At 44.4% G+C, this 21,020-nt stretch overlaps 1 protein-coding gene across 1 annotated transcript in view; it reads left to right on the top strand.

The window, feature by feature from the left end:
• Positions 1-1,835: 1,835 nt before the first annotated feature.
• tet2 (tet methylcytosine dioxygenase 2) overlaps positions 1,836-21,020 on the top strand; it is a 26,384-nt gene continuing 7,199 nt past the window's right edge. Inside the window, exons 1-2 of the mRNA XM_028975890.1 lie at positions 1,836-2,253; positions 17,898-20,966. Coding sequence (XP_028831723.1) covers positions 17,942-20,966 — 3,025 coding nt within the window. The 5' untranslated portion in view covers positions 1,836-2,253; positions 17,898-17,941. The remainder of the gene's footprint in view (positions 2,254-17,897; positions 20,967-21,020) is intronic.

Here is a 21,020-nt window from a genome sequence, read left to right as displayed (position 1 = left end):
ACATGTGATAGTAAATACTTCCAAAGGTCCCCTGCTTCTACACCAGACCAAGGAAGTAAGATTGAGCAACTGTGGCAAATGATCAGCGGTTCAACTGTCAATTATCAACTGTGCAAGACGTTACACAATGGTAATCATTCTTTAGCTTGCCAACCAATAAAACATCTCACAGGATTCTGAGAGCAGTGCTAACATAACAACAACCTTATTCTTTTGTAATAAAGAAGTCATAAAACATTGATGCATAGCATGAAGCATATCTGAATGGCTAAATTAGATTAGATTGAAAAAAATTCTGTTCTTCATTTTAACAATGAAAATGGTGCAAATTATATATATATGGTATAACACACACACACACACACACACACACAAATTATGTATAGTGGAATTTGGTGATTAAATTGGCGCTAAGCATATCTGTCTTGCAATAAAAAAGGCCGTGTTTTAATATTATACGTGGTGTGTGGTGGCCAAACTCAAGATCCGACTCTTTGTAAAAAAAGTTCAGGCCAGGTCTTTGTGAAGTGCCGCTCCTGGCTTAATCTTAAGCTTAAGTAGTAGTGTGTAACTGCTGGTTACTTACCAGACCGCCTCCCCGCACTCCCTCCCTTTCCAGCCCCACCCCCGCGGCGTGTAAAAACAAATCTCCTTTTCTGCCCGCCGCCTCAAACTATTGAGTCAACAGATATCACTGAGGCTGCACAGGCCGTCCAGACCAGGGTGGAGTCTCTTGTCTGCAATGGGAATTCAGACAAGAACCACCTATTAAAATGTGCTCGTGACTGAAAAAGGAGCAGAAACCCTTTTTTTCTTCCATGAAGAATTGGTTCTTTTTTCGTTTTTCTGTTTAGCCAATAAAATTCATGGTACATAATGACTTTTGTTAAAGGAAACGTGTTTAATTGCACTGCTTTTGACAGTTTGGGTTTTGCTGATGTGTAGATTTAACACGTATGTGCTTTCTGATCCTCTTTTTTTTTCTGGAGGACATATGTAGGTATGAAGAAATCCCTCTGCAACACACGGCCACTGACACACTGTCAGTCTGGGATGGATCGCAGCGCCGATTGTTCCAAACAGCCACCTCTCCACCCAGTGGCACCATCCCGCTCACCGGAGCCCACGTGGCCAATGTAAACAGGAGGTGGGCCTTAGCAGGCACATAAAAAGAAACGTGCCGCCGCTGCCGAGCCTTTGAAAAGTGTTGTCTTACCGCGGGCACTAAAAAGGAGCACGCCCGGCAACCAAAGCCCGTCCCAAAATAAGCTGTAGCTGAGGAAATGGATGCAGGACCCTCCTCTAGCTGGGACCCATGGGGACCCTACGTTCCGGGGGCTGGAGACAGCATTAAAGGGCACACGCCGTAAAGGAACTCCCCGTTTCACACGAACCGGCGTAGTGTGTGAAGCAGGTGGAACAAAAAAAAAAAGAATGTTGCTGAGTCTTATTATGAATCATTCTTCCTTCCGGCCTCTGACTCTTGTCAGGTGCTTTTTCTCTTCCGCTCCGTGGGTCGTAACGCTTTAGCCAAAAAAACAGAGCGGCTGAATTCATTCGGAGTGGTGCTCTGGACCCGTGACTTACTTGCCGAGAAAACGAACCCGTGGCTTGTGTTTTTTTTTTTGTCTTTTTTTCTCACGTTAGCTTGAGATCAACGCTTCCATTTGCCTAAGAGTTTTTGGTGTGTATTTTTAGTCCTCCCTTGCCGTGCCGCGTGCTGGGATCCACTCCGGTGCTTCGGGGCAGCCTCTCTAGTGTGCACTATTGTGTGCGGCTGGAAAAAAAAAAAAAGAAAGAAAGAAAAAAAAAAGAAAAAAAAGGAGGAGGAGGAGGGGGGGGGGCAGAGACAAGGAACCCCGGCCCTTTGTGTGGGAAGGGACTCAGCAGGAAAGTGGTTTTGCGATTACTTCAGCTCGCCCGGTGAAGCAGACTCTCCTCTGACCCTGTTCACACCGACCGGCCACAGTGCAGGGCTCGGACCTCGGCGAGGCAGGACGCGCGCCAGTGCGGGCGGGCGGGCGGGCGTGCCAGAGGCTGGCGTGAACGTGCTCCGAGTGGCCGACAGCGACGCCGGGCTTCTCCTTCTGATGATGAGAACAGACGTCAGACTGGCCCATGAATATTGATGCGGAGGATAGTCTGCTTCATAGAAGAACAGGAGGAAGCAAGATGGCTGCCCTTTAGGATTTGTTAAAGAGGAGACCCAGGCAGTTTGCTGGAATTCTACAAAGTGGAGGGACATAAAACGAGGTAAGTGTCACCTCTGTGTCTCTATCTCCCCCTTGCTCTTCTTCCTCCACGTCTCAAGCGTATTTTCAGCGTCTGAAGGGCACAGTCTTTGCCTGCTAATGTCCCCTGTAGCAGAGAGAGCTAACATAATAAGAAGGGGATATTAGATAAAGCTTCTCCAACATGGCTGACATTTTTTTCCTCTTTCTTTTTTGTTGGCAGTTGAAACACAGAGGTTGATCTCTGAGTTGACAAAATTTGCTAAGCTTTACTGGTCCATTACACAGTTGTTGTTTTTTTTTTTTAAATAGTGACCTTTGAATGTCTTTTAGACACTTTTTTTGGCATATTGTTGCTCAAAAGAATCTCCTCTAAGTGAAGACACAACTGAAAATATTTGATCTCATGTGAAGCCCCAGTCCTGCAGAATTCATTTTTTCCTTTGTACGTGGTGAAAGGAATTTATTTCGATTTTACCCTTTTTCTTCTGATGATGTTTTTTTTTTTTTTTTGTTTAAAAAAAATTGACTTTTTAATCACAAATATTTAATTTGCTTAATTTGGAGTATTGATGTGTGTTTGTTCTTGTTTCTTGCTTATTAGGGTGTAGAGATTTAGAACGCGAGTGTGTGTGGGTTTTTTTTTTTTCCTTGGGTTTTTACCGGCACTGTAATGGCACACGCGCGTGTAGACGAGTAGAACGGAGGACAGTGCAGCTTCTGGCTTTGTGCGTCTTGTGAATCAGCTTTCATCGCATTCACCCGTGAATGACAAGCAGACACAAAGGCATGCACAGTCCAAGGAGAGCGGCGAAAAGAAGAGGGGGATTGTCGTGGTGGAAGACAACAAGGTCAGGAGGTTTAAAGGAAATGTAACCCTATCCGTACGCACCATTAGCCGCGGAATTGGGAGGGAATAGGGAGCTGGATTTTTACTAACTGCCAAAGGAGGATTCTTTTCCCTAGTAATTGATTACCAAAATAGAACCATAGCAAAGTTAAAAAAAAAAAAAACAGTTGTTATACAGGGAAATAGATAAATGTTGCTGTTGCATATGGGAATAATGTCTTAAAAGATTAAATAGAGTCACATGGTGTAGAAAATGCTGGGCTTTGCATTTCCACAGCTTGTGTGCACGTTCCAGATCCCCCCTTATGCCCCTTAAAGTTCACATTCCACAATCTTTTGCGGGGGTCTGGAGAATATTTGCCTCTGTGGTGGGATGAAGTGGACAAATTCCATACTTTGCTGTGGGGGGAAGGTACTCCCTGTTTATAACAAAGAAACCCAGATCAGAAGGCACAAGTTAACCACTTGTGGATAATTTAATGCTTTGACGGTATTAGAAGAATGCAGACGAACAGTTTTACGCCTGTCTTTAAATTGCATATGTCTTCCCTGGTTTTGAAGCTAAGAGCAAAACCATTGACCCAACCCAGCATTCCATGTGGTGGTAATTGCAGCAGTTGCTAATGGTGCTTACACCAAGCTGCGATAACACTCACATCAGCAGCACAAATAAAAGATTCAAATATGCAAACATGCCTGGCTCACTTCTCTTTCACACACACCCCACAAAGTGAATTAACACCTTATTAACTGTATTAACATTGTTACGAGCCCCTTTCACTAATTAACTAGGCCCTCTCATGCTTTCGTATCCACCCGAATTGACTAACATTAGGAATAATAATTATCTGCTAGAATTTGACAGATCAAAAAGCCCTGCCCCCACCCCGCGTTTTGTGTATTTGACTTGTGTATTCTCCACTTGCGCTTTCACAGAGCCACAGGCTCATGTGACAATCTACAGAAGCCCAGGGCCACCAGAGGCAACAATGCAATGATGGGGCATTAATAGGGAGCAGTAAATAAACATCAGGGCAATGGGGAAGCGCTAATGCTAATGAAGGGGGTCAGTTAGCGGCGTAGCACCTTTAATGGGAGCTCAAGGCACGAAACGCAGCGCTGCTCGTGCTGATTTAGATAAGGTTTGTAGAAACGATTAAGATCTTTTCAAACGGGGTTCCACACCTAAACCTGAGCTCCTGAAGTGCCAGGATGACAGGGCTAATGGACATTCTCCCCATGATTACTAATATTTACAACCAAAGTAAAAAAAAGCGAAGATGTAGCAGTGTGTTGGCTTCCAGGGCTCAGAGGTCAGCCCGCTGTCAGTAGCCCCCTTTCTAACAAAAAACCCCGGGCCTTCCACCCAGTCTACGCATGGCCATGTCAACACTGCTCAGGACACGAGCACAGCATGGCGAACTGCCCCTGGACTGTTTGGAATGGCGGAGGTGAGGCGCTGTGAACCAACCGACTGCTGCTTTCTTCTTTGTTTGGTTGGTGCCTCTTTCAGAACAGATAAAATCAAACAAGGAACCCCATTTTTAAACATATTGGCTTTTTTTTTACGTGTTAAAGTACTTGGCTTTTCAAAATGGTTCCATTGGACAGATTAGACAGCTGTTTCAAACACAGCTGGCTCTTTCAGCAATGTATATTAACCTGAATATATACAGTTTGGGTTAATATCAGACCATGGATTGATATTTCAAATTCAGTTTGAATGATGTCTTCAAACGTTGCAAACAAAGAAAAATAATGAAAATATGAAATATGTGCAGCCAGCACTCCTAGAGGATAACTATTAGCAGAAACGCCTTTCTGGAGCCATGTTTGGCAGTGGAGCTTATCATAAACCACATTTGTGTCACAATCCATATGATAAATCTGCCTGATCCTTGTTTGAAAGAAGCAGAGTAAAGACAGAACGTCTGCAGAGGGCTCTGCGGGGAGGTTGCATTAAACAAAAACAGAGGGGTGGGGGCTCAGATAAATCAATCAGTGGGACACAGGCTGAGTCTCTTCAGTCTGCACCGTCTGATAAACCCAGTATGAGGGACGTTAGTCGTCTCTCTCTCTAGTGCAGCTTCACCAAAATTCCCTCGGCATCTCAGACAATGTCAGTCTCAGTAAGAAGGTTCGGCCTCCACAGGGCTCCGCAACAATGCAGCTTGTCACAATGGGCTGTGATGATCTTTGACCTCCAACGTCAGCCCATGCATCATATTCTTAGCTTAGAAGCCGTTTGGCTTGTGATGTGGTGGAACAGGTTCTGAGTGTTTCAAAGGGCCCTGGACACCAGCTGTTGTACCCCTGCTGGTTAATATTATCATCTTGCAGATATAATTGTAAAATTGATTTGAAGCAGTGGCTATAAGTGTGTTGTTATTATTACCATTTAATGTTTACTCATTTATTCATAGTGCTTGTTGAATTATTGCAGCTTGAAAAAGGGGAAGAAAGAATTGCCTAATGACTTAATATTGCACAATAACCGGATATGATTGAGTAAACTAAGTAGCCCAAACCGTTGTCTTGTTTTCCAAGTTATGCCAAAAGTACAGACTACTGTCCTCAATGGACTACTTTGCTCCGTAAGTCCAGGTTCACCAGGTTCAGGTGGGTTGGAGCGGAAGATGGGACCAGAGCGACAACAGCAGCGCGTATCGGTGTCAGGGGCTAACCTCGGGGGAGAGTCGGCTACGGCGTGGCACAGAGCTGTCTCCTTTCCTACGCGAAGGCGCGCACATGGCCACTCTGTTTACAAACACTGTCCTGGGATTCAGGCGGGACCGTTACGTAATCGCCCTGACGAGAGCAGCATCGCTCCGGCCGCACACCCGCCCTGCGCTCTCGCCTGCTCTAGATATGGGAGTGACGCTGGTCCAGCTTTGGGAGGGGGGGTGGCGTCGCTGGTCCAAGGTGGTGTCTGTACGGCCAACGCGCCAACACCGGAGCAGAGGGTTCTGGAAGGGCCGTCTCTATGACTGCAAGTGGCGCGCCAAACATCCAAAGCCCCGGATGACGTTGTATTATGAAAATGGACCCTTACTACAGGGACATGACTCGGTCACTGGCACATTTAGCACTCATGAGCACAACTCTGCCTCAGCAGAGGCCAATTAAAGAGTTAAAGAAGAGAAACACTTGAAAAGGGAGTGTGCCGCGCCTTACAGATCATTTTGAGACACACTAGATGTGTTCCACATGAAGATGTTCTCTTCAGAGAATCTTTCATCATCACTTCTCTAGAGACCCAACACAGAGTTGTGTTTTCTTTTAAGAGGTCCACAATTATTGGTTTATGTGGGTTATCTTCTACCACCATCAAAGAAATCAGCGTAACATAATTTCAACGTAAAACATGATTTAGCGGATTGAGCAAAACTAACTAAACATAAACATTTTCCAAATGTCCATATAAATGCAAACAGAGTTCCTTGTGTTACTCTATTTGAGACAGACTGGGAAAGTACCATTTTGTTTTGGTGGGCTGGTCTGTCACCCACAGGCATCACATGACATCTTCTGAACATCGATGGCTTCTTCATGCTTCTTATGAACACGCAGATAGCCTCAACCTCAGCTGTGACGGGTGATGGAACATCTGTAAACAAGTACATGATATTTGCACCCAGGGGTCCACGTCGGCCGCAATAATCCAGCTGGTGTGTTTGTATGCTGTATGTATGTTGTATGCTGTTGTTGCTTGTGCACCTTGGACAGCTGCTATGGATTGTTGGATTGTTGTTTTTGGTTTTCTAAGCCGGTCCAAAGGGACCCAATTTGCATGGATTGCAAAAATGTTCATCAGTCTACCCCACCATGCTGAGAGGACATGTGACTAACATTCACTGCAGATTTTGCTGCTGAGTTATTTTCCTTCCCTAAAATGGCTGTCATAGGACAGGAAGGCCCAAAATGATCTGGCCCAGATCATCTGTGGTCCACATCCAAACAGACAGCTGGCTGTGAAAGTCATTTTAAGGATGTAAGTGCCAGAGGCTTTGCATGGCATCACTAGCTACTCCTGGAGCTTGCAGGCCTTCGAGGGCCAGTATTAGGTTACCTCCCAGGAATGTGTGGCTGTGGCAGCTGGTATTTCCTTCACTAGCAGGCGTGGTGTTGGCTAAAGAAGCGTGTGCTGTGCACAGTCAAGAGGAACCTCTGTGTGCTCCCGTTTCTTCACAACAGCCCAAAATAGATTCTATGAAGCAGCCTTTGTGGTCACGTGACCAGCTGCGTTTCAGAGCAACAATGATATACTCAAAAAATACAACAAAGGTTTCAGCAATCATCATGTTATTCAGTGTGACTAGTCTCTTAAGCAACTCAGAGTTAAGTGTCCTTTTCCAGGACAAAATAGGATTCAAAGCCGTTACTTTGTTACAATATACAATACACACAATGAACTGTAAAAATTGATTGTAATGTGTCCTTTCAAACACAACTTACTGGTTACATTTTATATTAGCTCTAATATGCAAATGTATCATGATCATTGGCAGACAATCCAAAGATGTGATAGAATATTAGCCATGCAGTAAACAAAGACAAGCGTTCAGTCAACAGCAGATATTCAGATGCTTTTGTTGCATGGCGATGCGTTCATCTCTGTGTGTTCTGCCTTTGGAAGGCGTGACTCACACACTCTGAGCTCAGAGAGATCTGGGAGCCACAGCGTCACGTGCCTCATTGGAGGGAAAAAAGATACCATAGCAACAGTCGCTGAGGTCAGGCTGCTTGGAAACCAATGAGAGGAATGATCTCAGAAGAGATGACTGATTTGCTTCATTTACTGCAGCAGAAGGCTGATGCAGCGGCATCACTCCCAGGCATAAATATGCAGGTGTGCGTCCGCATTTTAGCAGGAATTATCATCAGTTTTTATGTGAGGGGCTCATGCTGGAACTTTTGGCCCAGCAAGGTTCCATCTGCTGTGTGTTTTGATTCCTTCTTGTATGATGTCTCGGCCTTGGACATGTTTACCCGTAGCTTCCGCTTCCTGTTTAAATGGCCGCTGGATGGATGTGGATTTTCACAAACAGAAATCAAACATTTACTTACAAAAGGAACATAGTTCAGTCCGCAAATGAAGAGATATCATCTGAACAGAGCCTTGCACGTGGGCTACTTTTTCTGTCCAGGCCTAGCACAAACGCCATTCTAACCCACAATGCACTTCTGATACATAGCCAAAATATCAACAAATGATGTGGGAGCTTATTCTGCATGTCTTGCTTTCCCTCTGATAAATACACAGACATAGTCCTTTTCAACAAAAACAAAAAAGTCAATATAAACTGAGCTTGAATATAATACTCTCACATCACATGAAGTTGCACATTTATATTTTATTTTCCATTCCCTTTTCTGCAAGTCTTTTTGATGTTTTTGGAAATATTACACACAAAGATGTAGTTTAAGGTTCATTCTATACCGTTCATCTTACAGTGAACAATGGGGATCTGTAGGTTATGTGTAGTAACTCATTCCAAGAGCTGAGCTCAAGACAAAGCACAGACTCAACACGATAATAGTGTCCCATTTTTCCAAATATGGAATCCATAATAAACGCTCCCAAAAGGTTAGCCATTTCATGCTCTTAATTTTCCCTTGGTACAGAAACATCTAAGAATAGTAAAGATAAAAGTCATGTTAAATTGTAATAGTTGCAAATATATATGTAACACTGAACAGAAGCACAATGTTTTTTTTTTTTTTTTTTTTTGGGTGGCTCATTGATCACATTTATACAAATGTATAAAGCATATGTGTGTGTCTGATGAGACACCATCTCCTGCAGTCAGCCATGCTAGGTTAATGTTTGGAGCAGATGGCTCTGGAGCACTAATAACGCAGTCGCCATGGCTACGGTGCACTGTGAAAGAAAGAAATTAACTTTGCACTGTGCACAGTTCATCAAGTTAGTCAGATATATTGACTGGTTCATAGGGATGAGAGCGGGTGCGTGTGTAGTTGTGTGTGAGAGAGAGATTACCAGTGGAAAGTGCATTGTGGGGGTGGGGAGTTGCCATGGTGTGCTGTGGGATTCTGTGCATGCACTCATAGACCACCGCTCAATTAGAACTGCAGTGTGGCGCTCCTGTCTCGAACACTCACATAGGTAAACACAAATAGGGAATTTTCATCCTCTTAGAATCCATTGTTTGAATGGTTCACACATGTAAACCCATGGCTTGTAAAGTCCGGAGGTAATGATCAACTAGCATTGATCTCAGAGACTTCACTAAAGAACAGGCGAGACCATGAGCACAGCACAACTGAGGTGAAGGAGACTGAAAAACACGTTAAATGGCCGTAGTGCCACGTCATTAAACAGGTTGGCTGAGAAACTGCCGGTAGCTTCCTGTGACAGCAGCAGAACCAGTCATACCAGTCGTTTTGGTTTTTTCACTCCACCCTAAAATGAATGATGCAACAGAGAGCAGAAGAGTTTGGAGGTTGAATGGAACACTTGAACAGTTCAAAAAGTAAGTCAGCAACACATTCATTCAGCAAGCTGTTTCTAAGGTCAGCTGAAGTGACTCACTTTACAAATGACTCAGAGTTCTTGTTAAAACAAGCCGTTCAAGAAGACGAGAAGAATGACGTAGTGGAGCTGTCATATGGGATATCAGTGAGACTTCGTTCACCCAACGAAATAACATCTCTACTTAATACGGAATCGCTTTCTCAATGATGACAAATAATTCATTGTTAGATGGAAAAAAATGGCCGTCATCTCAAAGCGAAACCACACCAGTAGATGTCAAATTACAGTTATTGATAGTGCACACTGTTGTGCGTCAACCTTACTATTTACACAAAAGACTACAGTGTGATACCACATGGCCACATCTGCCTCCCATTACCAAAAAAAAGAACAATACAAGCTTGTCTGATCCCCCGCTCTTTTTCGGGGGCCTTCTCCCTGGATGAAATTACAAACATAAGTGTAAATGCACCCTGCTTTTGAGGTAATCTGTTAATTTATTCTCCAGATTTGTGGTCTCCACCAGAACACAAAGAACATTTTGGCCAGTTTTACCATGCAGGGTGATGTCATTTGAGATGGAGCTAAAAGGATAAACTGCTGACGAGAACAAAAGAACCTAGCTTGAAAGGAGATCCATGACAGGTTATGATTTGGAGGTGTTGCATTTCCTAACAGCATTGAATAAAGCTATAGATGCATTTTGCTACATCTACATTTTGGTGTTGCTGTGCTTGTGATGTGTGGGAAGAAGAAAGGAATGGGCAAGCCTAAGTTTCTGAGGTTTTTTGATGAGAGGCAAACTGTGAAGACTAACAACATGGTCAGCGTATGGATCTGGACACGCAAACATGTGCAGGATGTGCTGCAAAACCAAGTCTGATCCGTGGAAGCCTCACCTAACAGGACCTAAAGGTGCTTCTGGTCTGTGTCTATGGAAAAGCCTCAGACACTTTTCCAGCAGACTTTCAGTTTGCGACAAACACCAATTAGTTCCGGTGTAAAACTTTCCCTCAGCCCCATTCATATGCAGATCACCCCCCTCAAGTTACATCAGCAAAGTTGAAACGTTGTGCATGGCAGGAGGCAGAACAAAGCCCAGCCTACAAAAGACAAGCCCGGGTTAAAGCCACAGTTAGCGTGGCCACAGGCTCGGCCCAGTCTAGCCAACAGCAAAAGGATGCAACTGTTTGGCTGCAGGGCCGCTGACGTAGAGGCAGCTGTCTCACGCGCTGCTGTTGTTTATGGCTGACCTTGAATGGGTTTGGCCTGAACGAAAGCAAGTGTGCGGTTTGAAGCTACGTGTGTGTGATGTGTTTTACCATGCCGTGTGTAACCTATATGTGTGTCTGTGTCTGCAATATGAGTGCACAGAAACAGTCACACTGCAATAAAATGCAAATATTTTTATCAATGTACTCGATATGGATATATATCCAGAAATATGTAAATAAAGGCAATAATAATCACATGGCTGGATTATATTTATTCATTACAATATATTTATTTATATCTATTTTTGATTAGCTTTCTGTAAGGAAAAAAAGATTTGTATAGATTTTTCACTAGATTTTTTTTTTTTTATAAAAAGGATCTGAAGATCTAGTCACTAAGTTGAAAATAGTGGCTGAGTCTTATTTTTTTCAAATACAGCTGTATAACAGATCTATAAATCTAAATTAACCTTAACCCCACATTTATCTTAGTTCTAAAATGAAACATTTAAGCTTCACAAAATAATGCTCTATGTATATGAATTTAGACTGATAGGAAAAAAAATTTATTGCCTAAGTCTGTCATGCGCTGTGTACAAAGGCGGAACAACAATGTGAACATTTTAAACAAGAATGTTAGCTGACAACTCACATTCAGTGCATTCTGTTATTTTACCCATGTGCAAAATAAAAATGATGTTTAAGACCTTTACATTTAATAACAGGCAACAGACGTTCTCAAACGTTCATATTTTTTCCCATGGAAGGAAGCTTTGTTTACTTGGAGTACTTATGCTTGTGACAAACAAGCAGTTATAGCTTTTGATCTACTGTACAGGCCTTTTATGTGTTTTAACACAATCATGAATTACTATGGCCTGACTTACTAATAACTTCCATGTCATAAAAAAATGGAGCACAGCTGCACCAGTCTTCCTCTAACGCTTCCATCATGTGAGGCCACATTTGAAGTCAGCAGAAAGAAGGACTGACATACCGCTGCATGCATATGTGGCCTTGGAAGTTGCTCCCCCCGCCAGACAGCACAGAAGCCCTTTTGTTGGGGAGTCCACGCGACGCTGGGCGCGTCACATGTCGCGAGTGCATGCTGTGCAGCTTTGAGCCTTCGGAGGTGCATTACTCCCGTTCGTGTAAAAGGAGTGAGGACTCTGCCGAGGTGGTTTGCTAATGCGAGTGCGTGCTTAGATTGGCAGCCTCTGCCAGTTACATCTCAGCGTAGTGGTGCGTTAGGCCAGACAATGACACTGAAGCTCGGAGTGGATTTGGCAACTTAAAGACTTTAAAAAAACACGGCCTGTGTTGTTTACTGCCAGTTTGGAGCCTTCGGTCATGCAGGAAGAACGACTCCGAGAGCAGAGTTCTCAGTTCTGCTATATATTTTTGTGAGGGATTTAAAGCAGGGGGCACGCCAGCCATCTGACCCAATTACGCAGAGGTGCTGGGGGGGATGAGGTTTCGCCCAGCTCTACCTCATGCAGCTCAAGCAAAAATAAGCAACTGTGGGACTGATAGTTCTTCAAAGTAAAATGACACCACGCCGAATGCTTATAGAAGGATTCTGGGTTAAGGGATAGAGTCTGACTTTCGACTCCTAATCCATGAATCCTTTGGCTGCACAGTGACGTTGTGTTCTTTTTCATCGGCGCAGGATGAAAGGCCTTGTTCAGTGCGCGATATGAATATGCTCATTTATTTAACCTGCCTCCGCTGCGCAGAGCTGTGTTTCTCAACGTAAGCAGCCGTTTGCTGGGCTGTAGCCTTCGGTGCTTACGACACAGCGCAGGGGAGGAAGTGGCTTAAACAAAGCTCCTTCTCAATACATTCGCAGGCAGTTTTTAAAGCGCCCGGGGCCAGTCACTCATTTACCTCATGTCCTCACCCCCGAAATGCTTCTCTACAACTGGAGCCGCACCCTAGATAAATATGAGTGAATATGAGCTGTCAAAAATGTAAAACGTGCTCCCAGTGGGAAGGTTACCATCAGCTTAATATAATAATACTATTTCTGGCGAAATGTAATTTAACATATCCATAGTCAGAACAAGTCCTTCCCACCCTAGGAAATTTACAGCCGTGCTACTTGAGAAGTGTGTCACCCCTCTCTTATCACCAAACAGGAACAGGGTCTTCTGAAAGGCCCAAAAAAGCGGAAGTGCACACTTGAGATAAAGGCCCATTTCTGGGGCCTTTTCAGGAAAAGAAAGAAACCGGCCTCGCGTCTGATTTACGAGGTTTCAGCTCAAGCTGCATAGTGGACAACCATCTCTCCTGTCCACCACAGAACTATGCTACCTTGAGAGATGCTTCTTCCCTCCATGACTTAAACAGCCATTTTTAGTGAAACGACTTGGAAAAGCAAGGCGCAAACAAAATGAGCAAATGTTGGTCTTTTCGGTCTATAGTATGGAAGCCTGGCTGCCTGTGTCATATTCTGTGTATCCTGGCCCTGCCCTGGGGCCCCGGAGTTATAAATTCTGTCCGAAAATAGTCTGAAAGCCCAGTCTGTCCAGCCCCCTTACTACACTGGGCAGGGAACTGCAGGTGTGCAAAAATAAGCCAAGGCTTTACTACAGGAAGAGGGCAGTGGCTTGAAGGAGTTTGAGAAACTAAAGAGATGTGATGACTAATTATAGAGCAGGAGAAAATGAGGCTTTGACATGAACGCAGAGGGAAAAGAGAACCGAATTACTACAAGATGGCAAGGAATGGAAAAAAAAGAAAGAAAAGAAACCATTTTTGGTTTGTGAAGATTTGTGAGATTTTACAGGAATGTTCAGAAAAGCATAAAGTCTTTCTTTTTTTAATGAAGTGTATACAGGATGCCAGCCAGCACCCACCTATTGTTTCAGAGTGGGTGCAGCCATTGTTGGTATTTGTGCTGTGTGTGTGTATGTGCACGCGCAGTGCTCAGCTGGGATCTCTGGCTTTGTTATCCTCCGCTCAGAGGGATTTTTTTTTTTTTTTTTGGTGTGGGTGTATCCAACTGTGACAAGCTGCTTGGCTGACGTCAGCTGGCTGCAAACTGTGGAGCGGCTCCCAGGAATGGAGTGGCTCTGGGGCCAACGGGGATAGCCCAGCGCTTAGGCACTTAGCTTGGCGCTGGAGCTGACACACTTCTTGGACAAATAATGTGGGAATCTCCTCACTTGGGAGAAAAAATGAAAGGCCACGGAATTAATTTTTTTTCTTCTTCTATCGGTTAAACTCTGGAGCTGTGTCGTGGAGAGTATCATTACTCACAGATCAAGTCAGACCCCAAATGTGAAGTCATCCAATTTAAAGCGTTTCCTCTGAAAAGCTGACAAAGGGTGTGTGTCACTTCCCATTAGTGGGTTACAGTAGAGGAGCCCCTACTTTGCCGTACGCCGCACGGCGCGTGCCCAGTGCTCAAGTGAAGATTAGCTCAGCAAAACGTCATATTAAGGCACCGTAATAACGGCTGAGCGTAACCAATGCCTTTGCTCTGCTTCATTAATCCTCACCAATAGAATGTGCTAGCTGTTAAGAGCTAGCTGGAGAATTTACTGCTGGGACATTTCAATGGGAATATGTGGATTAATGTAACATTTATACATTAATTAAGGCCACAAAAGTTGCTCACACTCAGACCCTGTGGACGCTAGACAAAATTAAGGGGCATTCCTAATTGGGCATACATGAACTGCTGCTTTGTCCTGTCCCTATTTTAATCCTTGAATGTACTCCATGACCCAGCTACCAGGCAGCTGGCAGCTTCGGGCTTGACCAAGCCTGTTGTCACACAGGCTCCTGCTTCAGCTGGCCTTGTTAGTTGGAGATTTAGCACTTTGACACCCAGAGATGAGTGCGTGGCTGCTGTCCTGGAGTAGATGCCACAGTGTGGGACACCCTTAAGTGCCTTTCATTACCTGCGCTCTATGTCCTGGTGCTTTCCTGTCTATTTAGCGTGTGTCACCGTCTCCCTATGAACACAGCCTTTGGGACCCTAGCCCTGTGTCAGACGGAGAAGGAGACTGCCAGAGCAAATTAAGCAAGGACGGAATATATATGTTGTGAAGGTCTGGGAAACACTCACGCCCCTTTCAAGCTTTTAATGGCTTTCAAAATCCAATTTTCCAATCTCTCCCTAAGCAACATAAGATTGGATCAAGTTAAACTAAACCAGCAGGTGCTTGCACTGGACACAATTCACTGCAGTCCTTTTCTTTCTTCACCTGGAATGCATTTTGTAAAAGGCCACTTCAGTCTCTTATTTCTTAGCCATCTTCTGTCTTTTCATCACTCTGTATCAGCACATGTAAATGACACATGCAGTATATTTCAGTTCTCAGTTTCTCTCCAATGCACTCTGTTGAGCAAATTCTTTTCACTTTCTCCACCACACATTTACCTAAAGGTTGGGTTTCGAAGATACTTTGTCCATATTTGTACATTGTGTGGCTCTGAGGCTGGGTTCTGTAAAGCAGCTGCACATTTTGAAGGTGACAGCTCCTTTCCTGTGATCATGTGAGTGTAATGGACTCCAGATGTCATAATCAGCTCCAATGACAGAGCTTCTAGCTGCCAAACGAAACATATCATACTATTCCAGCATGTGTCCAGATTTCTTACCTCTTTTCACTTTTATGGTTGTGTTTGGCCTCCTCCCTCATCAGTGAAAGAGGTGGAGCAACAGAGTTTTAATCCAGTCTGGTTTCAATTATGTTTTTAAAGGTTGGAGACCATGTTTTTCTTATCTCTCCATGATGCTGTCCTTATGTCCTGTTGCCCAGTGCTTGAGAATGCATGATTTACATTCCTCCATAACAGTGAAATAAATAGTGCAGACTAACATTTGAAGAAGAGATTGAAACTAGGCCTTAAACTCGTTGCCCTCATGCACATATTGTTGCATAGCTTTGCCTGTTTTTTATTGACTGCTAAAGGTTTAAGCTTTAAATGCTTGGGTTCTATTTTGATAAAGGAATTCAGAGTTGAACTATCATACCTGACTATCTAAACTTTATTGGTCCAGAGGATGGAATGCAAAAACACGCAAAAAAAGACATTAGGGCATTTGAATGTGAATTGAAGAATATGTTAGGGGGCTCATTGGTTTCAAATAAATCAATTTTATCAGTGACTGCACCCCTCTAGCACCACAGGGCCACCTATCCATTCCAGGGGACCCATAAATCCTTGCACTTCGGTGACAGTACTTTTCCAGCTTAATGGCACTGCCAACAAGCATTAGTGGCCCTGTATGTCAAAAAGGCACTGGGAGTCGTTGTGTTATTTTACAGAAATGTCCCTCCTCTTTCCCGCGGCCCATCCCCTCTATGTCTGTGGAGAGAGGCGCTTCATAATTATGATGGATTAGGCTGCGGAGGGGTAGCAGCCCTCTGCGCTGTAATTGTTTCGCAGATGCTGCGGATGTGACATGCATTAATAATCACAGTCTGGCAGACAGAAATCAAAGCCATCACCAAATTCTATATCTGCTGTAGCTAGAGTAGGGGGAGGGGTGCAAATACAGAAAATAGGGGGTGTATCATAGAAATACACTGTAACCACATCCATATACTGTATAGGCTATAGGTCTGAAATCGGCCAGCTACCCGTAACTAGAAAGTCTGGTGAAAATTCATATTATGCAATTTATATTATTATTATGTGATAGAGACATGGTACATTTGTTAAAACACAAAGGTAGTTAAAACCTGATGAATGCAGAGTCAAGATAACACCTTTCATAATCAAACATTGGCATTTATGCTATGCAAGATCCGAAGGGTGAAGAAAATTAGCCCATGGAACAAACTTATAGTTACTAAGCTATGGAAAGTTATGTTGAATCTAACACTGTGCTGACAGTGCAATTGGATGTGTTATTTTGGAATACTGTTCTACATACAGAACTGTTTTCTGCATTCAGCCAATCCACATAGACAATGCATCAGTTATTTTCAAATCTTTATAACAAGCTTAATTTTAACACCTATACGTTTCACATGAACCCCCTGTGTCTCCTGTCACAATTAATTACACAAATGCCGAAGCGAATGTCGCTTAGGTTGCAATGCAAGCAATTTTGAATATTAAGTTAAATCATTATTGTCATGCTAAAATGTTCATGCAGAATGGCGTCAACCAAAAATATTGAAAAAGAAATAATCAAAATTTAACTCCTGTATTAAGGTTATGATTATGACAGCGTAGCCCCTATAGTTAATCAAGTATAGTTAATCATGAAAGTAGTGCAGGATTGCCTGTACTAATGAGTGACTCAAACTGCACCACAGAGTCAGAAATCGTGGAGTAGAATTATTCATGCATAGAATCCCATTGCACAGCAGCTGACACTTCACAGTCTCCTGTAGCCTCCACCTCCCATCTGCAATACAACATTCATTTTATTCACAATGCTTTGTCTCAAGATGATGCAGCTTCTAGATGCACATTAGGTTAACCTTCTAATTCAAATATCCTGTAATTGTATTTTTAATACATTTTTATGTTGTGTTGAGGGCAGAGAATTCTTTAATAAAAGCACCACTGTACTGAAAATGCGATGAGCCAGTAATTGTGAATTAAACCAGCGTGTAGCCATTAGACGTAGTCCTGAGCCTTTGTTTTGTGCCTTTGCCTCTGAAACAGCAAGAGCATGTTGGTATGCAAGTCCTGACAAAAGCCCAACCCTTCCACTGTAAACACAGGGTTTTTGCAGACATGAGCCATGCTGTGCCGACAGCTGTTCAGGTTTAGTCGACTTGCAGAAGAAAATCCTGAGAATGTCAAGTATGGTAGATACTTTTGCTTTTCTTTTTTTTCCTTTAGAATACTGCATAGCAAAGAGGAAAGGGGCTGGCCCAAATCATAGTGACATCCTTAAAATAACCTTTCACTTAACCTTCAAATGTTCTAATCTAACTGCTGCCTGGCACCCAAGGAAATCCAAGTATGACAGAGAGATTGTAATTTTCACAATACTGCCAACAGCTTTAAGACAGGGTCAAACACAAACATGTGTTGTGCATGATCTTTGCACTGTAAGTCACCCCTTGGAATCCAGAACATCCATGACATGAAATTTAATCACCATGTTGTTTTCCTTTTTTTTTTATCAGGACGCAAAAAGGGCAGCCTTGTGGATGGACTCAGAGCAGACCAGATGGAAACAGAAAAGGCCAGTCATGAGACGGAAGAAAGTCTGATATTACCACCTTTCAGTGACGCTCATCCACAGACAGATGACTTGATTGGAAAGCTGCAGAATGGAAATGCATCCCCTGAGTTGGCTCCCAGCAACCATCAGCTCAATGGGAATATCACCTGGAGCCACTTCAAGCCTGGCAGCACTAACGCAAATGGTGACATGGGATTAGTCAACCCCATGAAGAGGCATCACGAAAACGGTTCCAGCCCTGATGACGTGCAGGGTCTGTTCGATCAAACTGGCCTGTTCTCAGTGAATGGTGAGCAGCCACAGCTTGGTTCAAACCAACCCAAAAAGCCACGCTCAGATGAGATGAACATAAATGGCAATGAGGATGGCTTCCCAGAGCTGACCAAGCTGCCGCCTGGTGACTTAGAGTTCGACAGCACTGTGCAGAATGAGCCAAAACTGGATAACAAGAGAAACTGTAACGTCTTCTCCCTGTCAAGGAGCAAGATGGTGCCAATTCACAATGGTGCTATGGTAACCTCAGCCTCTACAGAAAACACAGCTGGTGACCTCTTAGAGAAAACCCTCTCTCAGTATTACCCTGAGCATGTATCGATTGCACCACAGGCTGGTCAGGCAAATGGAATGGTACACTCCCTTCCAGGCAATGACATGTCTGACCAAGCCACACAGTCACCCAACGTATCCTCAGGTTTTCCCATTTCATCCCATACTTCTGCCACTGAGCAGCAGGCTGCAATCTCCTCAAAGCTGCACAGCAGCAATGGGGGCTACAACGCACCAGCATTCATGGTCAATGGATATTCCGGCAACTATGGAGAGGAACACCACCAGCATCCACAGCAGCAACAGCCTTACTCACTCTCTGGCCTCCCTGACCTGGAGCAACCTCATGCCCTTAGTCATGGTTCTGGTATGGGTACCATGTCTCAGCAGGTGAATTCAACCCCACAGACACAAAATGGTGCAGAATGCTTGCACAGCAACTCAGAAGGCCCACACATTTTTTCAAAACCAAGCCACGAATTTGGTCAGGATCCTTACCTTACATCACAAGAGAAAAGCACTCATATTCAGGCAGAGAATGCCAGCATGTACAACACCTTTGGTGGCCCCGCTGAAAGCACTCAGAAAAGGCAGCATCTGCACTACAGAATGCAGCAATTGCAGGAAAACAACCCTTGCTCATCTGAAAACACCCATCTCAAGGGCTCTTTGTGCCCAACACAACCCATGCTTCCTAAGCCAGGCTTGGAGTCTCAAATGCCTGGGGGAAGCAAGTCAGAGTCCCAGGCTGGAACCACCACCACACAGACACAACATGGCCATATGAAAAATGATTCCTCACTCTCTCTGAACAATGAAGAACATATCTCCCAGAGAACCGAGGGAGGTTCTCAGATGGGCTGGATTGATCTGAACTCTTCCCATCCCCCACCACAGGCTGGTGCTATGTCTCAAATGTATAGAGGCACCCCCCCTGAGCCGCAATTGGAACAGCAGCAATCTGGCCAACAAGGCCAGGGACATTCCCTTGAACCTGGTTCCACACAGGGCTTCCCAGCACAGGGCTTTAATCAATCCAACTACCAGCAATATCAGCAACAGCAGCAGAAATGTCAAGCAAAGGATAGTTACAGTGCATCAAACCAGCCATTGCAGTCCCAGCCTAACCTTGTCTCAATGTGGCAACAGAGGAACTCTAAAACGCCTTCTGTAGACGAACCACAAGGGCCATCAAAACTCCAACACATGCCCCAGCAACATGGAGGTAATGTGTTTTGTGCTCAGATACATCAAGAGCACTTATGCAAAGACCAAGACATAGAACAGATACTGTCGCCTGAATTCTTGCCACACCAGGCATTTCCACCTCACTCATCATTCAAGGATAAGCAAGCAGTTAACACGCTTCAGCGTCCATCCTCTCAGGATGCCCCACAGAATCCCCAGTCACAGGAGACCTCTCAAGGGCCTGTAGACCCTCAGCTCTTAAACCACCTCAAGATGGAGGACTACATGAGGTTAGAGAAACAGCAGCAGCAGATGAATTCCCCCACCTACAGAGGGGCACCACAGCCAGGTTCAACTTCGCACCCCAGGTCCAACCCATCTGTTAGGCCTAATGCACAGTTCGGTGAAACCTTGATGCCCAAATCACAGTCCTCCCAAAATGACACATTTGGGTTCTGTAACACCGATGGTGCTAGTATACAGGAGACCTACCAAATGATCAAGACTGAACAGCAGCAACAGCCCCAAAAACAGTATGCTCAGAGCCCGTGTGCTCAGCAGCAGGCCCCCAATCACCTCAGCATGCCAACCAATCATGGAGACTACCCTCAACCAAACCCAGCCCTAATGCAACCTCAGTTATCACAGCAGATCCCTGGGCAGATAATCCCTAAAAATGAGTTTCAGGAACCTTGTTCTCAGTACCAACGGGGTCCTATACCCAGTCCAGGTCTTCAGGGGAATTCCCTGAAGCACGCTGCTCTCCAAATGCACCTTCTGCAGAGACAGGAGAGGCGTGGCCTCTCCCAGTGTCCCAGTGGCGTCCAGCAAAGTCAGCAAGCACTGAAGACTGAGAATGGCTCAAGGTTTGGGGCAACATCCCTTCCTTTACTTCCAGCTCAAGGAAGGGAGATTAAGCAGGAGCAGCAAACTTCATCCTGTGATCAGAATCGAGAGAGGAGCATCCTTGACACTATGGAACAGCAGCTCCGCCAGTACCAGCCATCACCTGTCTATGACAGGAATTCAATGGTAGTGAAGTCCCCCTGCAAGGTGAAGGTGGAGATGGCAGGCGGGGTTACTGTTCTATCCACTAATGCAGATCTAGGCAGTGGAGAACATAGAAAATCATATGATTTCACCCCCACAAAGAAGATTGAACCTGGCCTGCAAAACTTCCTGGAATCCCCCATGAAACTTTTGGATACTCCCATCAAGAATCTCCTTGACACGCCAGTCAAGACTCAATATGACTTCCCTCCCTGTCACTGTGTCGGTAAGACCGCCAGCTCTGTCTTTAGCATCTGTTTTTTTCCGCTCATGTTTTATG

The sequence above is a fragment of the Denticeps clupeoides genome, chromosome 4 (assembly GCF_900700375.1).
Source record: "Denticeps clupeoides chromosome 4, fDenClu1.1, whole genome shotgun sequence".
NCBI classification, from domain to species: domain Eukaryota; kingdom Metazoa; phylum Chordata; class Actinopteri; order Clupeiformes; family Denticipitidae; genus Denticeps; species Denticeps clupeoides.
This window is presented reverse-complemented; position numbering and strand designations above follow the sequence as displayed.